This window comes from Somniosus microcephalus, chromosome 3, assembly GCF_052327205.1.
Source record: "Somniosus microcephalus isolate GS21.2 chromosome 3, FLI_Smic_1.0, whole genome shotgun sequence".
Lineage (NCBI taxonomy): Eukaryota > Metazoa > Chordata > Chondrichthyes > Squaliformes > Somniosidae > Somniosus > Somniosus microcephalus.
Window position 1 is genome coordinate 318668518 of NC_140989.1, and position 16475 is coordinate 318684992.

Below are 16475 nucleotides of genomic sequence, written 5' to 3' on the forward strand. Positions count from 1 at the left end.
AACCCTTCATGATCTTAAACACCTCCATCAAATCTCCTCTTGGTCTTCTCTGCTCGAAGGAGAACAACCCCAGCTTCTCCAGTCTAGCCACATAACTGTAATCCCTCAGCATTTTGTATTTCATCCAGTCTTCTATTTAAATGTTATTCTTTTTATTTCTCATGTTTTTGTTGTGCATGGACCTCTCTCCTGTGTCTTTCCTGCCCCCGCCCCAACTATTTGCACGTTTTTGTTCTTTTTCTCTGCCTGCATTAATTCACCTATTTAGAAGTTTCAAGTCATTTAATACATTAACTCCCTTTATGTGATTAGTGTATTTGTTGGTTATCTCATCTTTTCTTCCCTTTTTATATTTTCCCAGCCTTACAAAAATGCCCACTTATCTCTTCAACTTCAGCCTGATGAAGGGTTCTCATCAGAAATGTCAGAACCTGTCTTTTCTCTTTTCAGATGCTGATAGTTTAGATCTCCAGCATTTGCAGTTTTTACCTTTTTTAGCTGATTACTACTTTTCCTTTAGGTAATTTCAAAGAAAAGGATGGGATTTGGTCAGATTTACACTGGCAGCATGGTCAAATGCTTTTAATCCAGGCCAAATCTCAGTAAAGCTGACCTACACAATGATCTTCAACATTCAATATAGATAATGTAAAGATAATTATTAGTTTAAGGTAATGCAAGCATCTACAATAAAGGCTCTCATTTTTCTAATTCTTCAGTGTTAGGCAGCAGCATTGATGTTAATTGTGAAAAATAGTAATTTTGTGGCATTCAGTATTAATGTATGAATGACACCTGCAGTGCAACTGAAAATTGAAACAACAGTTTGATTTGCTGAAAAGGTACTTCCAAAATTGGCACCAAAAACTGCTGATACTGAGTGATCAGAGGTTCTCCCACTAAAATGAGGGACATGCAATAAGAGGAAATTGCTCTCACCAATTCCAGCAACATATCTGACTGAATCAGCAGTATCCAAAAAATGTAGTAAACAGTGAGGAGGATAGTAACATACTTTAAGACATAAACAGACTGGTGACATGGGAAGACTTATGGCAGATGAAATTTAACAGAAGTGTGAAGTGATTCATTTTGGTAAGAAGAATAAGCAGAGGCAATATAAACTAAATGGTGTAATTTTGAAGGGGGCGCAAGAACAGAGCCACCTGGAGGTGTACGTACACGAGTCTTTGAAGGTAGCAGAACAAGTTGAGAAGGCTGTTAAAAAGGAATACATGATCCTTGGCTTTATAAATAGAGGAATAGAGTACAAAAGCAAGGAAGTTATACTAAACCTTTATAAAACACTGGTTAGGCCCCAGCTGGAGTATTGTGGCCAATTCTGGGCACCACACTTTAGGAAGGATATCAAAGCCTTAGACAGGGTGCAGAGGAGATTTATGAGAATGTCATCAGGAATGAAACACTTCAGCTATGTGGAGAGACTAGAGAAACTGGGGTTATTATCCTTAGAGCAGAGAAGGTTAAGGGGAGATGTGAGCGAGATATTCAAAATCATGAAGGGCTTGGATTGGGTAAAGGAGAAACTGCTTCCAGTGGCAGAAGGGTCAGTAACCAGAGGGCACAGATTTAAGGTAATTGGCCAAAGAACCAGCGGCAACCTGAGGGGAAAAAAAACCTACGCACTGAGTTATGATCTTGAATGCACGGTCTGAAAGGGCGGTGGAAACAGATTCAATAATAACTTTCAAAAGGGAATTGGATAAATACTTGGAAGTGGAAAAAAATTTCAGGGCTATGGGGAAAAAGGGGCATGGGACTAATTGGATAGCTCTTTCAATGACCCAAATGGCCCCCTTCTGTGCTGTATCATTCTATGATTTTATGATTTAATATACTAGGCTACAGTATCAGTAGAACACAAGGCACAGTTTTGGTATGTGTGATTAATCATTAATTGGTACTAGTGATAATCTATTTCAACATAATCAATACGTACAGATACTGTGGAACTGGGAGTATTGGTTCCATATCCAGAAGAAGGCAGGGAGGCCAGGGACCATCGGCGTCCATCAGTCCTGGAGATTGGGAGGGAGAAAATATAGAATGGTGACAACATCGTAGGCAGTATAAGCTATTTTAAAGTTGCATACAATCTTTAAAAAGGTGAAAAGTATTCTACATGTGGTGCTTTTGGTGCAGTGCACTTGAACTCCAATGCACTGTCCCATCTAGTGGATTCCCAACTACAGCCATCCCATCAGTGGGTCTCATAAAGCAGAGATCAGGTATAATTCCAGGGAATGGATAAGAAAAGCCAGCGTCATCCCTCACACCAACCAGATGAACAGCATCATGATCTGGTCTACTCTTTCAGCCATGTTTTAATGCTTGAGGTTCAGGAGACCAAAAACAGGAAGTGGAAACAAAATAGCAACAAAATAACCTGGAGATATCCTCAGTTCAAAAAACATTAGAGGTACAGAAGAACAATGCCAACATTCTCCCCAAAAATGCACACTTCTAACATGTAGATTTCAGGCTATAATAAAGAGACTGAAGCATTAAAGTTTTACTTTGATTCACTTACATCCTTAGCAGAACAAATTGTATGTCAGGGGTGTTTCAAATTTAAGTGTATGTCACCTAAAATTTTTCAGTTTCTGCTGGAAGGGGAAAACACAGCAATTGGATTTCTTGATAACTATGCAACAGTGATTGCCGTCAAGGAATTTTAAGTTTTTTTTATAGGTGTCAGTGAAGGCTAATCTCAGGAATCAGGTGATAGACAGTTGACTTAACCTCTCACATCGCCTTCTTAATAGAACCAGCAAAGTACCATCTTAGCCCTTTTCTATCTGTATTGATCTTAAACTTGAATCTTTTCTTCAGTGTCACTGCTGGCTGGAGTTTTCGTACGTGCTATACTGGATATTTTGCTACACTACATGCAGAGAACGTGATAACAGGCCTTTTGAACTATAGTGACAGGGCACAAAGTAATGGCTCTTCAGGTTGTGGAGGCTGCTCATAAAACACAGCTGCAGACTTCCAGCCAGTCCATTTCTGTCATCAAAGATCTAGATTAAATAGACATATTGATGACTTAGGACAAAATATCAGAAAGTAGGTGTAAATAACTTAAGTGTAGTTGGGTTTTCTATCAGACATTATCAATAGGTTCTTATAGGAAAACAGACTCAGGATTATGAATCACTTTGGTAAACAATAATATTCACTACTGAACCTTGTTCAGGTTGTTTACAATCCATAATACAGGAAATTTTCTGGTATCCGGCACGAACGGGAACGACCTGGTGCCGGTCCATCAACAATGCCGGATAACTGAACGCTATAGTTAAAAGATACGGAGCTCAGAGCTCCGTCTAAAGCAACAAACCTTGTGCTTCAAAACAATCGGCATAAGTTGCAAGTGTCTCTGTAGCTTAGCAACAGCTTCAGCTACACGCTTGCACAGCCACAAATGAGTAAAAAAAGTAACTAAAAGTAAAAGAAGTTATCTGAACCGACTCCTGAATTTTGCCGGTGGATAGAGCGTTCCGGTTATTTAGTGGCCGGTTAATCAAAAGTTTCCTGTATATAAAATGGACTGGTTCCTATGATTTCCAAGTGACTTTTACTGGATTATTAATCATGACCACTAAAGATGTAAGTAAAGATTTATGAGTTATTTTAATTGCAAGCAAAAAAGCTGCAGATCAGTTAACAAGCTCGAAGGGAGGCTATTGGTATTATCACAATATTATTTTATACACAGATTTGATTCATTTGATCCTCACCTACAGATGGCTGCACACAAAATGCTGAGCGAAGAGAATTGTGAGGCTTTCTAGATTTGCATGGCATCACAGCATAAGGGGTGAGCATGGGTTCCACCTGGTTTGTTTATGTTTCTTAATACTGTGTTGCCATCTGTTCAAAGTCACTGATTTACAAAATCCCTGCTCTTTGAAGAGCAGCAGAACTACACATGCTGTTACCAATACTAAAGTCTCAGATACATTTAACTATAAGGAATGGAACAAAGAGAAGGGGGATCGTAGGGTAGGGAGTTATTAGGACCTTAAAATGCTTTATGCAAATGCTAAAAGCATTAGAAATAAAATGTTAGAATTAGTCATATGCACCTATGGAGAAATTAGATTGTTAGTTATCTCTGAAACATGGTTCTAATTTGAAGCTGGGCCAACAGAGTGGCACTGGGCCTGATGTCAGCAGGAGTACCCCACCGCCCAAGATGAGGGCATCACTAATGCAAAACAAGTAGCCCCGTCAAACTAAAAATGTGTGCGTAGATTTGGTTCTTGCCATTGAGGAGACAGATAATGTCCTGCAGCGCCCATCAGTTGCAGAAGGCTTCGAGCAAACCAGCAGAGACGGTGATCTCGCTCCAAGGCCACCTGGGCTTGCACTAGTGCTCAGAACATGCACTTGGAGCAACTCCTCCCACCAATCCTCCACATCTTGGAGCTGTGGATGGCAGTGTTCACACTGAGATATACTCAGATGCAAAGATGAAGCAGAATTTCAGTTAAAGGGATTTCTAAAAGGCAGGATCGGACAAAAAGGAGGGGGTGTAACTCTTTGTTAATAGGGACTTAACGAGAGAGAGGATATTGATCTGCAGAGGCAATTTGGATCAAGATATTGGCCCAAAACTGCAACAGAATTAGGTAGTATGTGTGTATTGGGAGATTTTAATTGTTCAGGTATTCAGTGGTCCAATAGTAATCTGCTGAAAAAGGGCTGAAATATTTGTAGATGTTATAAATGATTACTTTTTACACAGCATGTCAGAGAAGATACTAGGGGAAATCATGTACTAGATCTAATTCTTCACAGTGGCCCCGAGATGGTATTCAACCTCCATGTGGGAGAATAGCTGGGCAACAGAGACCACAACATCATTGGATTTAACTTGATCAACAAAGCTAATGCTGCTGCTGAAAATTTAACACTAGCAACTAGATTATAAGAGAGCTTAGGTTACAAAATGACAGAGTACTTGAGTAAGGTTGACTGGAGGATACAACTAGATGGGGATAATTGCAGCAGGGATGAAAAATGGAGTAATTAGAAAACCACACTTATGCATAAAGAAGCCATGTGTGTCCCTCAGGTCAAGAGAGCATGTGGTAAAACATAGGAATATAGGAGTAGGCCATTCAGCCCCTCGAGCCTGCTCCACCATTCAGTTAGATCATGGCTGATTTATATGTCAACTCCATTCGCCCACCTTTGATCCATATTCCTTGATATCCTTACCTACAAAATCTTCAATCTTCTCTTGAAAATTTCAATTGATCCAGCATCCACAGCTTTTTGGGGCAGCGAGTTCCAGATTTCCACTACCCCTTGTGTGGAAAAAGTGCTTCCTGATTTCACTCCTAAATGGGCTAGCTCTAATTTTAAGATTGTTCTTATTCTGGATGCCCCTATCAGAGGAAATACTTTCTCTTTATCTTCGCTATCAAATCCCCTAATCGTTTTAAGTGTCTCTTGTAAATCACCCCTCAACCTTCTATACGCGAGGGAATGCAAGTCAAGTTTATGCAACTTAACTTATGCCTTTAAGCCCTGGTATCATTCTGGTGAATCTGCGCTGTACCCCTTCAAAGGCTAATATATCTTGCCTGCAATTCGGTGCCCAAAACTGAACACAATACTCCAGATGGGGTCTGACCAAGGCGCTGTATAACTGAAGCATCATGTTGACTTTTAAAACTCCCTTGAGAAAGAAATCTCCCAGAATTTTTCCATAAATTGGCCAAATGTTTCTTCTGCTTTTTTTTTTTGCTTCTCCCAGGAGATGGTGCGACTGGAGTGGAGAGTGAAGGGGTAGGTCAATGGTGCACGTAGATTGCACCGCGTTGGGATAGGACAGGCTTGATGGACCTTTTGGTCTTTTCCTGTTCTTTTTCATAGGTTCGTACGTTGCATTCAGTTTGAACCCATTTCTGTACCAAAAGCACTAGGATTATGGGGTATAATGAGAGAGCATCTCTTTCTTGTACTCCTTTCCTCTAAAAGCTTCTCTCTCTTTCCAAATTTTAGATTCAGTTGCATCAGATTCATATGATGCAACCGAGCCATTCTACGGCTTTTCATTAAGATTTTTACACTATGTTCCTATTCATTCATATTGTTCATGTTTCTGCATTTCCTTGTAAACCTTTCTGTTGTCCTCAGGGTAGGTCACTTTACTGAGTGACAATTTATAGATGGCTTTGTTGGTCATATGAATCTGACTTAGAGTGGGTCACTCAACCAGCAGCCTGGCTTGAAGCCAGTCTCATGTGAAGGGTGCTCCATCAGTGTGCACATCTGCCCCAATTATTCTCTGGAGTTATGAGAGGTGATCTCATTGAAGCATACAACATTCTTACAGGGTTCGACAGGGCAGATGCTGAGAGGTTGTTACACCTGGCTGGAGAGTCTAGAACTCGGGGGCATAGTCTCAGAATAAGGGGTCAGCCATTTAGGACTGAAATGAGGAGCAATTTCTTCACTCAGAGGGTTGTGAATCTTTGGAATTCACTACCCTAGAAGGCTGTGTATGCTCAGTTGTTGAGTATATTCAAGACAGAGATTGATGATTCTTGGGCACTAAGGGAATCAAGGGATAGGGCGGGAAAGTGGAGTTGATGTAGAAGATCAGCCATAATCTTATTGAATGGCGGAGCAGGCTCGAGGGGCCATATGGCCGACTCATTCTCCAATTTGTTATGGTTCTTGATTATCTAACTTATTGATTTCTTTTTCTGGGGAAGAGATTTATCTGACTAAGCAATGTCCTGGGTTTTGTCTGGGTGTGAACCACAACAGTGGGATCTGTGACTAGAGATGTGAAGAGAGGGCCATTTTGAAGAAACTTCATCACTTATCAGGCTAAGATAAGATGAAACTCCCCAAGATGTTCTGAGCCAATATAGAATGTAATGATGTAGTTCTGGTCCATTTTCGTAGAGTTGCAGCAAATGATGCTTTGTTCTCTATGTGAGTGGAACCGGACTTTTGGAACACAAAATCTCTACACTGGGAATTGAGGGATGACCAGTAAAGCAGGGGCTCTAAGCGTATCACGGTATGTGATTCCCTAAACTCTGGTAAAATTCCTAGAACCCTATATAATAAAAACAGGCTTTGACTTATGTTGATCACAGTAAACTGCCAGCTGTGACGATCAGTGTTTGAGAGTGTCAGTTACTAGGAAGAATCCATGGCAAGTAGCGCTGATCTTGATACTGGGTGCTGACATCAACTGGGAACAAGCAAACCAGAGTACAGCGGCAACTGAATCAATACAGGACTTCACCAGATCAGACAGTAAAAATAAAAAATACATTCAGGACTAGATTTGAACAACCTTGCAAAGTTGAGAACCTAATGGTGGTTAAAGTGTTGGCCTCTAATTATATACAACTCTTTGTAAAAAGAACGGTACATACTAAATAAAACAAAATAACACAAAAGGACTGGCCTGCTAAAAATAATGATTAATAATTCTTCCTGGCGTCATAAGTAAAGAATGTTTCTGGCAAGAGGGACAGAAGAACTGAGGTACACTTCCTGAACCATGACCTCTATAGAGCAGGGATGGATGAAGGGAATGTCACAAGATCATAGTCCCCTCTGAAAAAGTACTGCTCCTATGGTTTTGCCATTTGGATGGAAGCCTGTTCATTTAATGGTACAAGTTACTCTATGATTCTATGACATTTTTTGCTTCAATTGCAAATTACTTGAAGCCAAAAGATAAGTCACAAAACACTTCATTAATAAAATTTTCAAAGACAAAATTTTACAAAAGCATTACGAGTAGAGTAAATGACAGAACTGTTTTTAATGCAACAGAAAGACACAGGGGAGTTAGTCCATGGGGGTAGATGCTTCTGTAACAAAAAATATCAGAACATTGAACAGGCATTATTAAAGCTCCATTAAATCTACACAGATTAATACAAATTTAGCTGCAGATCCAGTGGCTTCAATAGAGTGGATTTTTCAAGAAACCACATTTCCTACCAGTTGCAGTTTTAGTTCCTTCTGCTTCTGTAAGCATTTTCCTCCGTGAGTCAATGTGCAAACTACAGTATATGCACCATTCTGTACACACGGGACAACTAAAAGTGAAACATTTTGCTCAAGCACTTTATTGCATTTTCATGCAAGAAAAGCACATCACAAACATTCAAAGTACAGCTCCAGAACATGCAATAAATATGACAGCAACACCTATTTGAGTGTTACCTGTCAGCTCTGTGACCATGGCTGCATCGAAGAAATAAAAATACATTAATGACAAGCAAAACAATGCAGTACAAAATAATATACATTCAAATTACTGGATGAGTCAGTCTTTACTTGTAACATATGTAAAACAGACTGCATTTAACTCTAACAGTGTGGAACAAACCATGATTTTTGGTTTTAGGTTAAGAGTTCACAATGGTCAACTATTTATTTTCAACTAGCTGGTGTGCCTGGCGGTGCCGAGGCTTTTTCGAGGGCATGTTGTTGTTGGAAGAGAGAGAGAGAGAGCGCGCGGCTGGGGGAGGGAGGGGGGAAGGGGGAGGGGGGTGTAGAGGAGGGTGGGGGGCAGCGAGAGGGGGTGGGGGGCAGCGAGAGGGGGTGGGGGGCAGGGAGAGGGGGTGGGGGGCAGGGAGAGAGGGGAGAGAGAGGGAGGGGAGAGAGGTGGGGACAGAGAGGGAAGGAGGAATAAGAAACCGGGCAGCCCAGACTAAAGATGGCGCTGTTCGGGCCCACATTGAAGTTCCGCCATGATCAAAGATGGCGTCACGAGGAAATTGTCATGCCGCCAGGATCAAATATGGCGCTGTGGTGTCGCTGCATTGAACTGCTGCCAGGATGAAAGATGGCCGAGCCCAGTTGCCGGGGTAACCCTCTTCCCCTCCCGATCTCCAGAGCCGGTTGCCGGGTTAACCCTTGGGCGGGGGGGGACCGATGAGAGGGGATAGGGGGCAGGGGCAGAAAGAAAAAAAAGCTGTCTGCCAGCCTTCAGGGCGGGTGCAGCCAGCCTTGAAGGTGCGTGAAGAAGCCGGCGGCCATATTCTCATGTCGGTTGGAAGCACGGAAAATGTTTTTTTCTTAATTAGAAACTGCAAAATTTCTTTACTTTTTAAAAAAAAGTAGCTGCAAGGTACAAAATCGGAAATCTTCTAACTTTATATCTTCTTTCCTTAAAAAACTTTCGCCTTTTGAAAACCGAAAGTTTTTTAAGGAAAGAAGATATAAAGTTGGAAGATATACAAAAGCCGAAAGTTTTTAAGGAAAGATATAAAGTTAGAAGATATAAAAACTGAATTATTTATTCTCTATCTCTTCACTTACGTTGCAAAAGTTGCTGCAGTCACTCCAGTGCTCGCGAAGACTAAAGTAACTTTTATTTATTCTGTCTTATTAAGCATCAGGCCCCGCCCACACACGCCATAGGATTGGTCAACCATCACGTGATGGGGGAGACCGAAAGGGGGGGGGGGGGGGGCGGGAGGAGTTTGCCACAAAACAATTGCCTAGGGTCCAGCATGGCTGGCAACAGACGCCCAGGCTTAGAGACCTACCTGCAAAAACGGGGAAAGGTAGGAAAATTAATGAGATTAGATAAAAGATTTAGAAAGTAATTAACTTTTTAAAAAAAGAATTTCTGTTTTAAAAGGAACTTTTTTTTTTTTTTTTAAAGACGCAGAAAGCGGGAAAAAGAAATGAAAAGTTTGGAATCAAGATGGCGGCGACTCACCTCGGTTCAGAACGATAAGGCCCGCCCACACAGGCACCGATTGGTGGACCGTCAGGTCACCGAAGCGTAGGATTGGTCAATCGTCCAGTCACTCGACCATAGGAGGGCCCGGCCGCACGCGCCAGGAACCCGCCGTACGATTGGTCGACCTCGACGTCACTCGATGCTAATGAGCGGATAATGAGCGGAATGTTGAACGTTTTTTGGATACCGCGGGCGCAATTTTTGTCCGGCCGAAACGTAAATACGCTTAGGACGGTTCTGGAATCGTCAGCTTTCTTTCGACGTAACGCACGTGTAGGTACGCTCTATAACTTTCGAGTTAATTCAAGACAGACAGACGGAATGACAGACAGAAGTATCCTTTTATTTATATATATATATTATATATATATATATATATATATATATATATATGATAGATGAAGCTCAGTCCATTTCTGAATAGCTACAGTAAATTACTGGCCACATTGAAAAAATGTTTCAATTGCACACCAGATCTCTCTTCACATGCACTGTCTGTTTTTAAAATGCTTTGTGATATTTAAAAACATGAAACTGCTTTAAAGTATATCCTCAAATCACACAGCAGAAACAAAGAAGCTGATGGCATTAACATGTGAACTAATTAAATGATGGTTTGAAGATCTACACCAAAAGGCTGCATGCGATATACTGCCTTTCTAGTTTACTCTCCATTTATATTAGGTCTTGTGCCTGTTACTATTCTCTAACTGACAAGGTGATCAGGACTGTCAAATGCTGCTCCATATCCAGTGGCTTAATGCTTTCACACTGTATCCAAAATGGGAACAGAGAAGGGACTGTTTAAGCTAGAGAAATAAATGAAAACTGATTATAGAGCCTTGCTACCATCACTGAGGTGAGCACTTTAAATGTTTTAAATAATTTTTAACAAATAAAGCAAGACCAATAAACAGGATAATACTTTACCAACACAAGGAACAGAGAGACTTGTAGACTGTTGTGAATAGAACATGTGCATTATGGTGGCAGTACAAAATAAACAATGCTTTAATTTTTTTAAAATGTCTTTCAAGCCTACGCCACTCTGAAAACACCCGATCTCGTCTGAACTCAGGCTAAGTAGTCAGGCCTGGTTTGTACTTGGATGGGAGACCACCTGGGAATACCAGGTGCAGTGGAAAGAAAGAAAATGTCCTCAATGACACAGAACACTTACAGCTTGAATTACCATAAAATACTCAAAGAAGAACCACCTTCTCGTTGTCTGAAATGTACCAAGTCATGTGCTAGTGCCAAAAATATCAGGAAACTCCCAGATTTTTATCTCTGATCTGTGCTACCTCAATAGAGATGAAGAGGAGCACACAAATGGTCTCAGCGTACTCATGCTTTTTATAGTGGGTTCTTCAAGAGTTCCTGCTCCTGGTTTATGATTGCTAATCAGTGACCTTTCTCCTCTCCTCCCTTCCAGGTGTGCGTACTAGAACTGGTCACCTGTGGACACTGGGTGAAGACAGGATGAAGACCACTAATTAGCCCCACATTTCCCCCCCCAGATTCTCACAAACATCGCACAAGTAGAATGTCCACTTTAGTGGAGTACTGAAGAACTGGCAGGAGGTATGGAACTAAAGCCCAGCATCCCACCCGCAACAGGAAATATAACAGTACATTTGTACTACAAGCTTAGTGTCGGTGCAAAGCTATTTCATCTTCGCACTGATGCTAAACATGTGGATTGTTAATCAGGTGTCAAGGCCTGATCTGACCCGAAGTCAGGCTGCATTTACACTGTAACTGCAGTGTTGATGCAAAGCCAAACTGTTTTGCACCAATGCTATAGTTATAGTGTAAATACATCCTTACTGGGTTTCCTTCACTGTATTTAATGAGTCAAGTAACTTTTTATTTATTATTTCTAGCAACATTTTCTAATAGGAAGAGTGGAAAGGATTAGCTTATTTCTTCATTCTTTAAAGAATAAATCTCCATATACCAAGAGAGGCGGCATTTAAACACAGTACAATCAATGTTTATTTTGAAAGGCAAGTTTTAAAATACATTTTATATATTATAGTCTTATTCCTCTTTCTGGCGTTTAGCCCTTGCCTCCCCATTTCTCCTAAAGGCAGTCACTTTCTTCAGCAGTCCTCATTCAGGTATCGTGTTTTATCCATTCATTCAACCGTCTCAAAGGAAATCAGTGCCATATCAATTCATTGAAGCATCTCCAAGCATTTATATAATGAATTATTTGAGGACTTCTGTGACTTAGGTTTTTTTTTTATTCGTTCCTGTGATGTGGGTGTCACTGGCAAGGCCAGCATTTATTGCCCATCCCTAATTGCCCTTGAGAAGGTGGTGGTGAGCCGCCTTCTTGAACTGCTGCGGTCCATAAGGTGAAAGTACTCCCACAGTGCTGTTAGGGAGAGAGCTCCAAGATTTTGATCAGCGACGATAAAGGAACAGCGATATGTTTCCAAGTCAGGATGCTGTGTAACTTGGAGGGGAACTTGGAGGTGGTGGTGTTCCCATGCGCCTGCTGCCCTTGTCCTTCTAGGTGGTAGAGGTCGTGGGTTTGTGAGTTGCTGTTGAAGAAGCCTTGGTGAGTTGCTGCAGTGCACAGCCACGGTACGCCAGTGGTGGAGGGAGTGAATGTTTAAGGTGGTGGATGGGGTGCCTATCAAGCGGGCTGCTTTGTCCTGGATAGTGTTGAGCTTCTTGAGTGTTGTTGGAGCTACACTCATCCAGGCAAATGGAGAGTATTCCATCACACTCTTGACTTGTGCCTTGCAGATGGTGGAAAGGCTTTGGGGAGTCCGGAGGTAGGCAACTGGAGCAGCCACTCTGCACCAATAACATCCCACACGAGTTGAATGAGCATTTATTTTATATTTTGACGATATTGGTGGAGAGAGAATTTGGTGGTATTATTTGAGGGACTCTGGGAGAACACACTGTTCTTCTTTGAATAGTACCGTGGGATCTTTTAAATCCACCGTAAAGGCAAATAGGTTCAACATCTCATCTGAAGGACATCACCTCCCACACTGCAACACTCTCTTAGTACTGCACTGGAGTCTTTGGAGCCTGGATTACTGCTGAAATCCTGAGGTGTGGCTTAAGTTCAAAACATACACAGTCAATGCAGTTTCAGATTTAGCCACTATGTGATGCTGTTTGATCCCAGGAGTCTTTGTTTGTCAGGGAGTGGGAGCTTGGGGGGGCTGTGGGGAAGCACTCCTGCTCCTGCTGGCCCACAAGCAGTGCTATAAAAGCACTTATCTTCTCCCCAAAACTGTCCTCGCCTCCCTTCAGCTGCCGGGATTCTCTCAGGGTGGAGCGTGGGGCACTTGGCACGGTAGCACCAGAGCACTACGTTGCCACTCCACGTAGCACTAACACGTTTCAGCACCCCACCCCTTCCGTTAAAGGGGAGGGCCGTTTGACGGCCTCCACTAGCCCACCAGGGCGGCATGGTGCCGTGGCCTCAGCCCAGCACTGAGACGCAGTGCCGGAAGGAGCGATGGCGGCCACGGGCCAGACCAAGGGCCAAGAGAGGCTGACCTCAAAATAAAAAAATGTTTGTGGGGCGCAGCCAGACCGCTCCTTTTATTAGCACCCCGCCAGCGGTGTGCAGCCCGGCTTGCGCCCCACGAGGCTGTCGCTGACATCGCCCATGACAGCCTCGTGGGGCATAGCCGAATTTTGGCCGCGGGGCGCTAAGGGGCTGCAGCGAGGCGCTAAAGGGTCGCATTGTTCGCCGATGACGTCACCGACGCAGGCACAGTGGCCCGGGGTACTACCGGCGAGGGTGTGGCCCTTTCGGCTAGCGTCTCAGTAGCGCCCCGCTGAATTTCTCAGCGCGTGCTATTAGCGCCCCCGCCCGGGCGATAAGTCCTTTGCGCCCCATTAACGCCCCCCAGAGGCGCTAACGGCAGGCACAAAGGAGGTGAATTTCGTCCCCCAAGTGTCTGAGCAGTGTCTGCGCAGGTGTCTGAGGAGGACACCATAGCCAAGCCCAGTAAAGTTCTCAAGCAACACCCAGCAATCGCACTTTCTACAAGGAGTCTTTCGGATGAGAAGTTAAATACAGGTCTTGTCTGGCCCCTCAGGTTGACGGAAAAGATCCCACGACACCACTTTGAAGAGGAGCAGGGGAAGCTCTGCCTGTGTCCTGGCCAATATTTACCCCTCAACCAACGTCAGTATAACAGATTATCAGGTCATCATCACATTGCTGTTAATAAGAGTTTGCTGTGCACAAATTGGCTGCTGCCTTTCCTACACTCTAACAGTGCCTACACTTCAAAAGTATTTAATCGGTTGTAAAGCGCTTTGGGACATCCTGAGGTCATGAAAGGCGCTATATAAATGCAAGTCTTTCTTTATTGAATACTGATCAAGAGCTGGAATCCTGGTTCATTTCCCCACTTAGTCCAAAAGCAGAGGGTAACGGTGGTGCCCAGCCGAGATCAGCTATTTCAGCACAGGCTGGGCACTGAACTTTGGTTCCGTTTGGGCACCAGATAATGCCTTTAACCACTGGGCACCAGTGAGCAACCATTACTACTCGGGTAATGCAACTATTTTGTTCTTTACAAAAGAATTTAGATCAACATGAATTTTACTTCTGTCACCACTAGATGCTGTATGAAGTGAGCAGTGTCCAAACCCCTGCCCCACTTTGAAATGCCTGTCGAGCAGCTCCCGATTAAAGAAAACCTGCCGACAGAAACAGCTGATCTTCCAGTGGGGAATAAAAACAACAGACAGGCATTCCTGGCAGCTTCCACCATGGGAGCACAGTGGGCTGACACACACATCCTGCTTCCAACAGCACTGCTGTCCCCCCTCCAGTCCGGTCCTGCCTTAGGAATCCATAATATCGCAGATCTCGAGCAGAAGGGAGAGCAGTGCCTGTAGGAGCAGAAGGTGCAGGCTAACCCACTGTGCGCCTAGTGGGAGAGCCAGCAGCACTAGCTGTCTGATTCTTATTTCTGTTGCCCATCAGAAGGATCAACGGTTTCTGCTGACAGACTTTTCAGAGATTGGGGTTTTCCATTCATAGTGCTCTCACTCATGTATGACTCTGTGCGGAGAACAGGAGGCAGGTTTGCTATCATGGCTTGCTTAAACCACTGTGTAGTCATCCAAAATGACCCCTTAAAAAGATCTCGAGAATGTCAGCACCCACTATAAAAAGTCAGCAACCAGAAGTGTCACAAACTAACCTGCCTCAAAGAATATGGTAGTGTCTCCGAATCCCTTTCAATCAAGTGGCCACTATTGCTGCTGCCTCTAACCCACCTGCAAACCCAAATCCCAATGTTGCTGTCTCTCCCTGTCCACAAATGCAGAGACAAGCAGGAGAGATATAAACAGAACAGAAAGAATGACAAAGTAGAGGCAAGAGACTCTCTCCCAAAAGGCTGTGGATGTGAAGACAACTGGAACTCTCAAGAATGAGATAGACAGATTTTTGTTCGGTAAGGTTATCAACGATTATGGAGCAAAGGCAGGAAAATGGAGTTGAGGTTCAAATCAGTCATGATCTAATTACTGGCAGAGCAGGCCCGAGGGGCTGAATGGCCCCCACTCCTGTTCCGAGAGCAATGCCATATACTGAAAGAACACCTGCAGCTAACTATGCTTCATTTTTGCTTATCACTTCTTAGTCCCCTCCTCCTTCAGTCTTGGTAAAGGCTACTACTCTGATACTCCCTTTTAATTTCACTTGCATGTATTTTTCCACTCACACCGTTAGCATGCTCCCTGCGCCTGAAGCTATGGAAAGGAGCTAACTTTGGAAAATAGGCTGCAAATAGCACATTCCCATTTGAGTCGGTCAAAACCCATGAAGAACCATTCCACAGTCTAAACTGCACTGATATTGGAAAATGTAAGCTTAAATGTTCACAATATTGTCAGGAGCACTGGCTGGGAGGCACGACGTACAGTACTCTAATTCAGCTCCCTTCTGGTTTAATGTCAGTAGATACAATCAGCAATACAGAGTGCTTCAGGTAGTGGCATTTTAACTGTGTATTTGAGGTTTCCTTCATTTTTGGTTACTATAACAAGCAGCAACATAGGCCACCATGATTCTGCCCATACTGGTCTTAACCTTTTTTAGAATTGAGAAATCTAGGTGACGGGTTGAGACCCATGGCGTAGGACACCATCAAAGCTTAAAAAAGTAAGGAGAAGATTGTAGGTAGAAAGGAAGACTTGAGGAGTCCCACAGTTTTGAGGTCCTGGGATCAACGCCATCTTGGCATGTTCCTGATTTTTTTCTCTGCCCCATTTGATGGCCTGGAGTGACTTGCAGGCACAAATATGGACACTATCGTACTCTTGAAAAAAAGACTTGCAGTTATATAGGCCATTCATGACCACCGGACGTCCCAAAGCACTTTACAGCCAAATAAGTACTTTTTTTTTTTTGAAGTGTAGACACTGTTGTAATGTAGGAAACGTGGCAGCCAATTTGCGCACAGCAAGCTCCCGCAAATAGCAATGTGATAATGACCAGATCATCTGTTTTAGTGATGTTGGTTGAGGGATAAATATTGGCCAGGACACCGGGCATAACTCCCCTGCTCTTCTTCGAAATAGTGCCATGAGATCTTTTATGTCCACCTGAGAGAGCAGGCGGGGCCTCAATTAAACATCTCATCCGAAAGACGGCACCTCCGACAGTGCAGCACTCCCTCAGCACTACACTGGAGGGTCAGCCTAGATTTTT

The 16475-nt window shown here is 43.2% G+C and overlaps 1 protein-coding gene across 10 annotated transcripts in view; it reads right to left on the minus strand.

Moving 5' to 3' along the window:
• Positions 1-16475, minus strand: part of mast2 (microtubule associated serine/threonine kinase 2) — a 518017-nt gene that overhangs the window by 117357 nt on the left and 384185 nt on the right. For 8 of the 10 annotated variants that reach the window (XM_085983018.1, XM_085983015.1, XM_085983017.1 and 5 more), the window contains 2 exons: positions 8233-8253; positions 1961-2039 (listed from right to left, as the gene is read on the minus strand). In XM_085983018.1, the coding sequence (XP_085839144.1) occupies positions 1961-2039; positions 8233-8253 (100 nt within the window). The remainder of the gene's footprint in view (positions 1-1960; positions 2040-8232; positions 8254-16475) is intronic. The other 2 variants (XM_085983016.1, XM_085983019.1) reach the window with 1 other exon arrangement.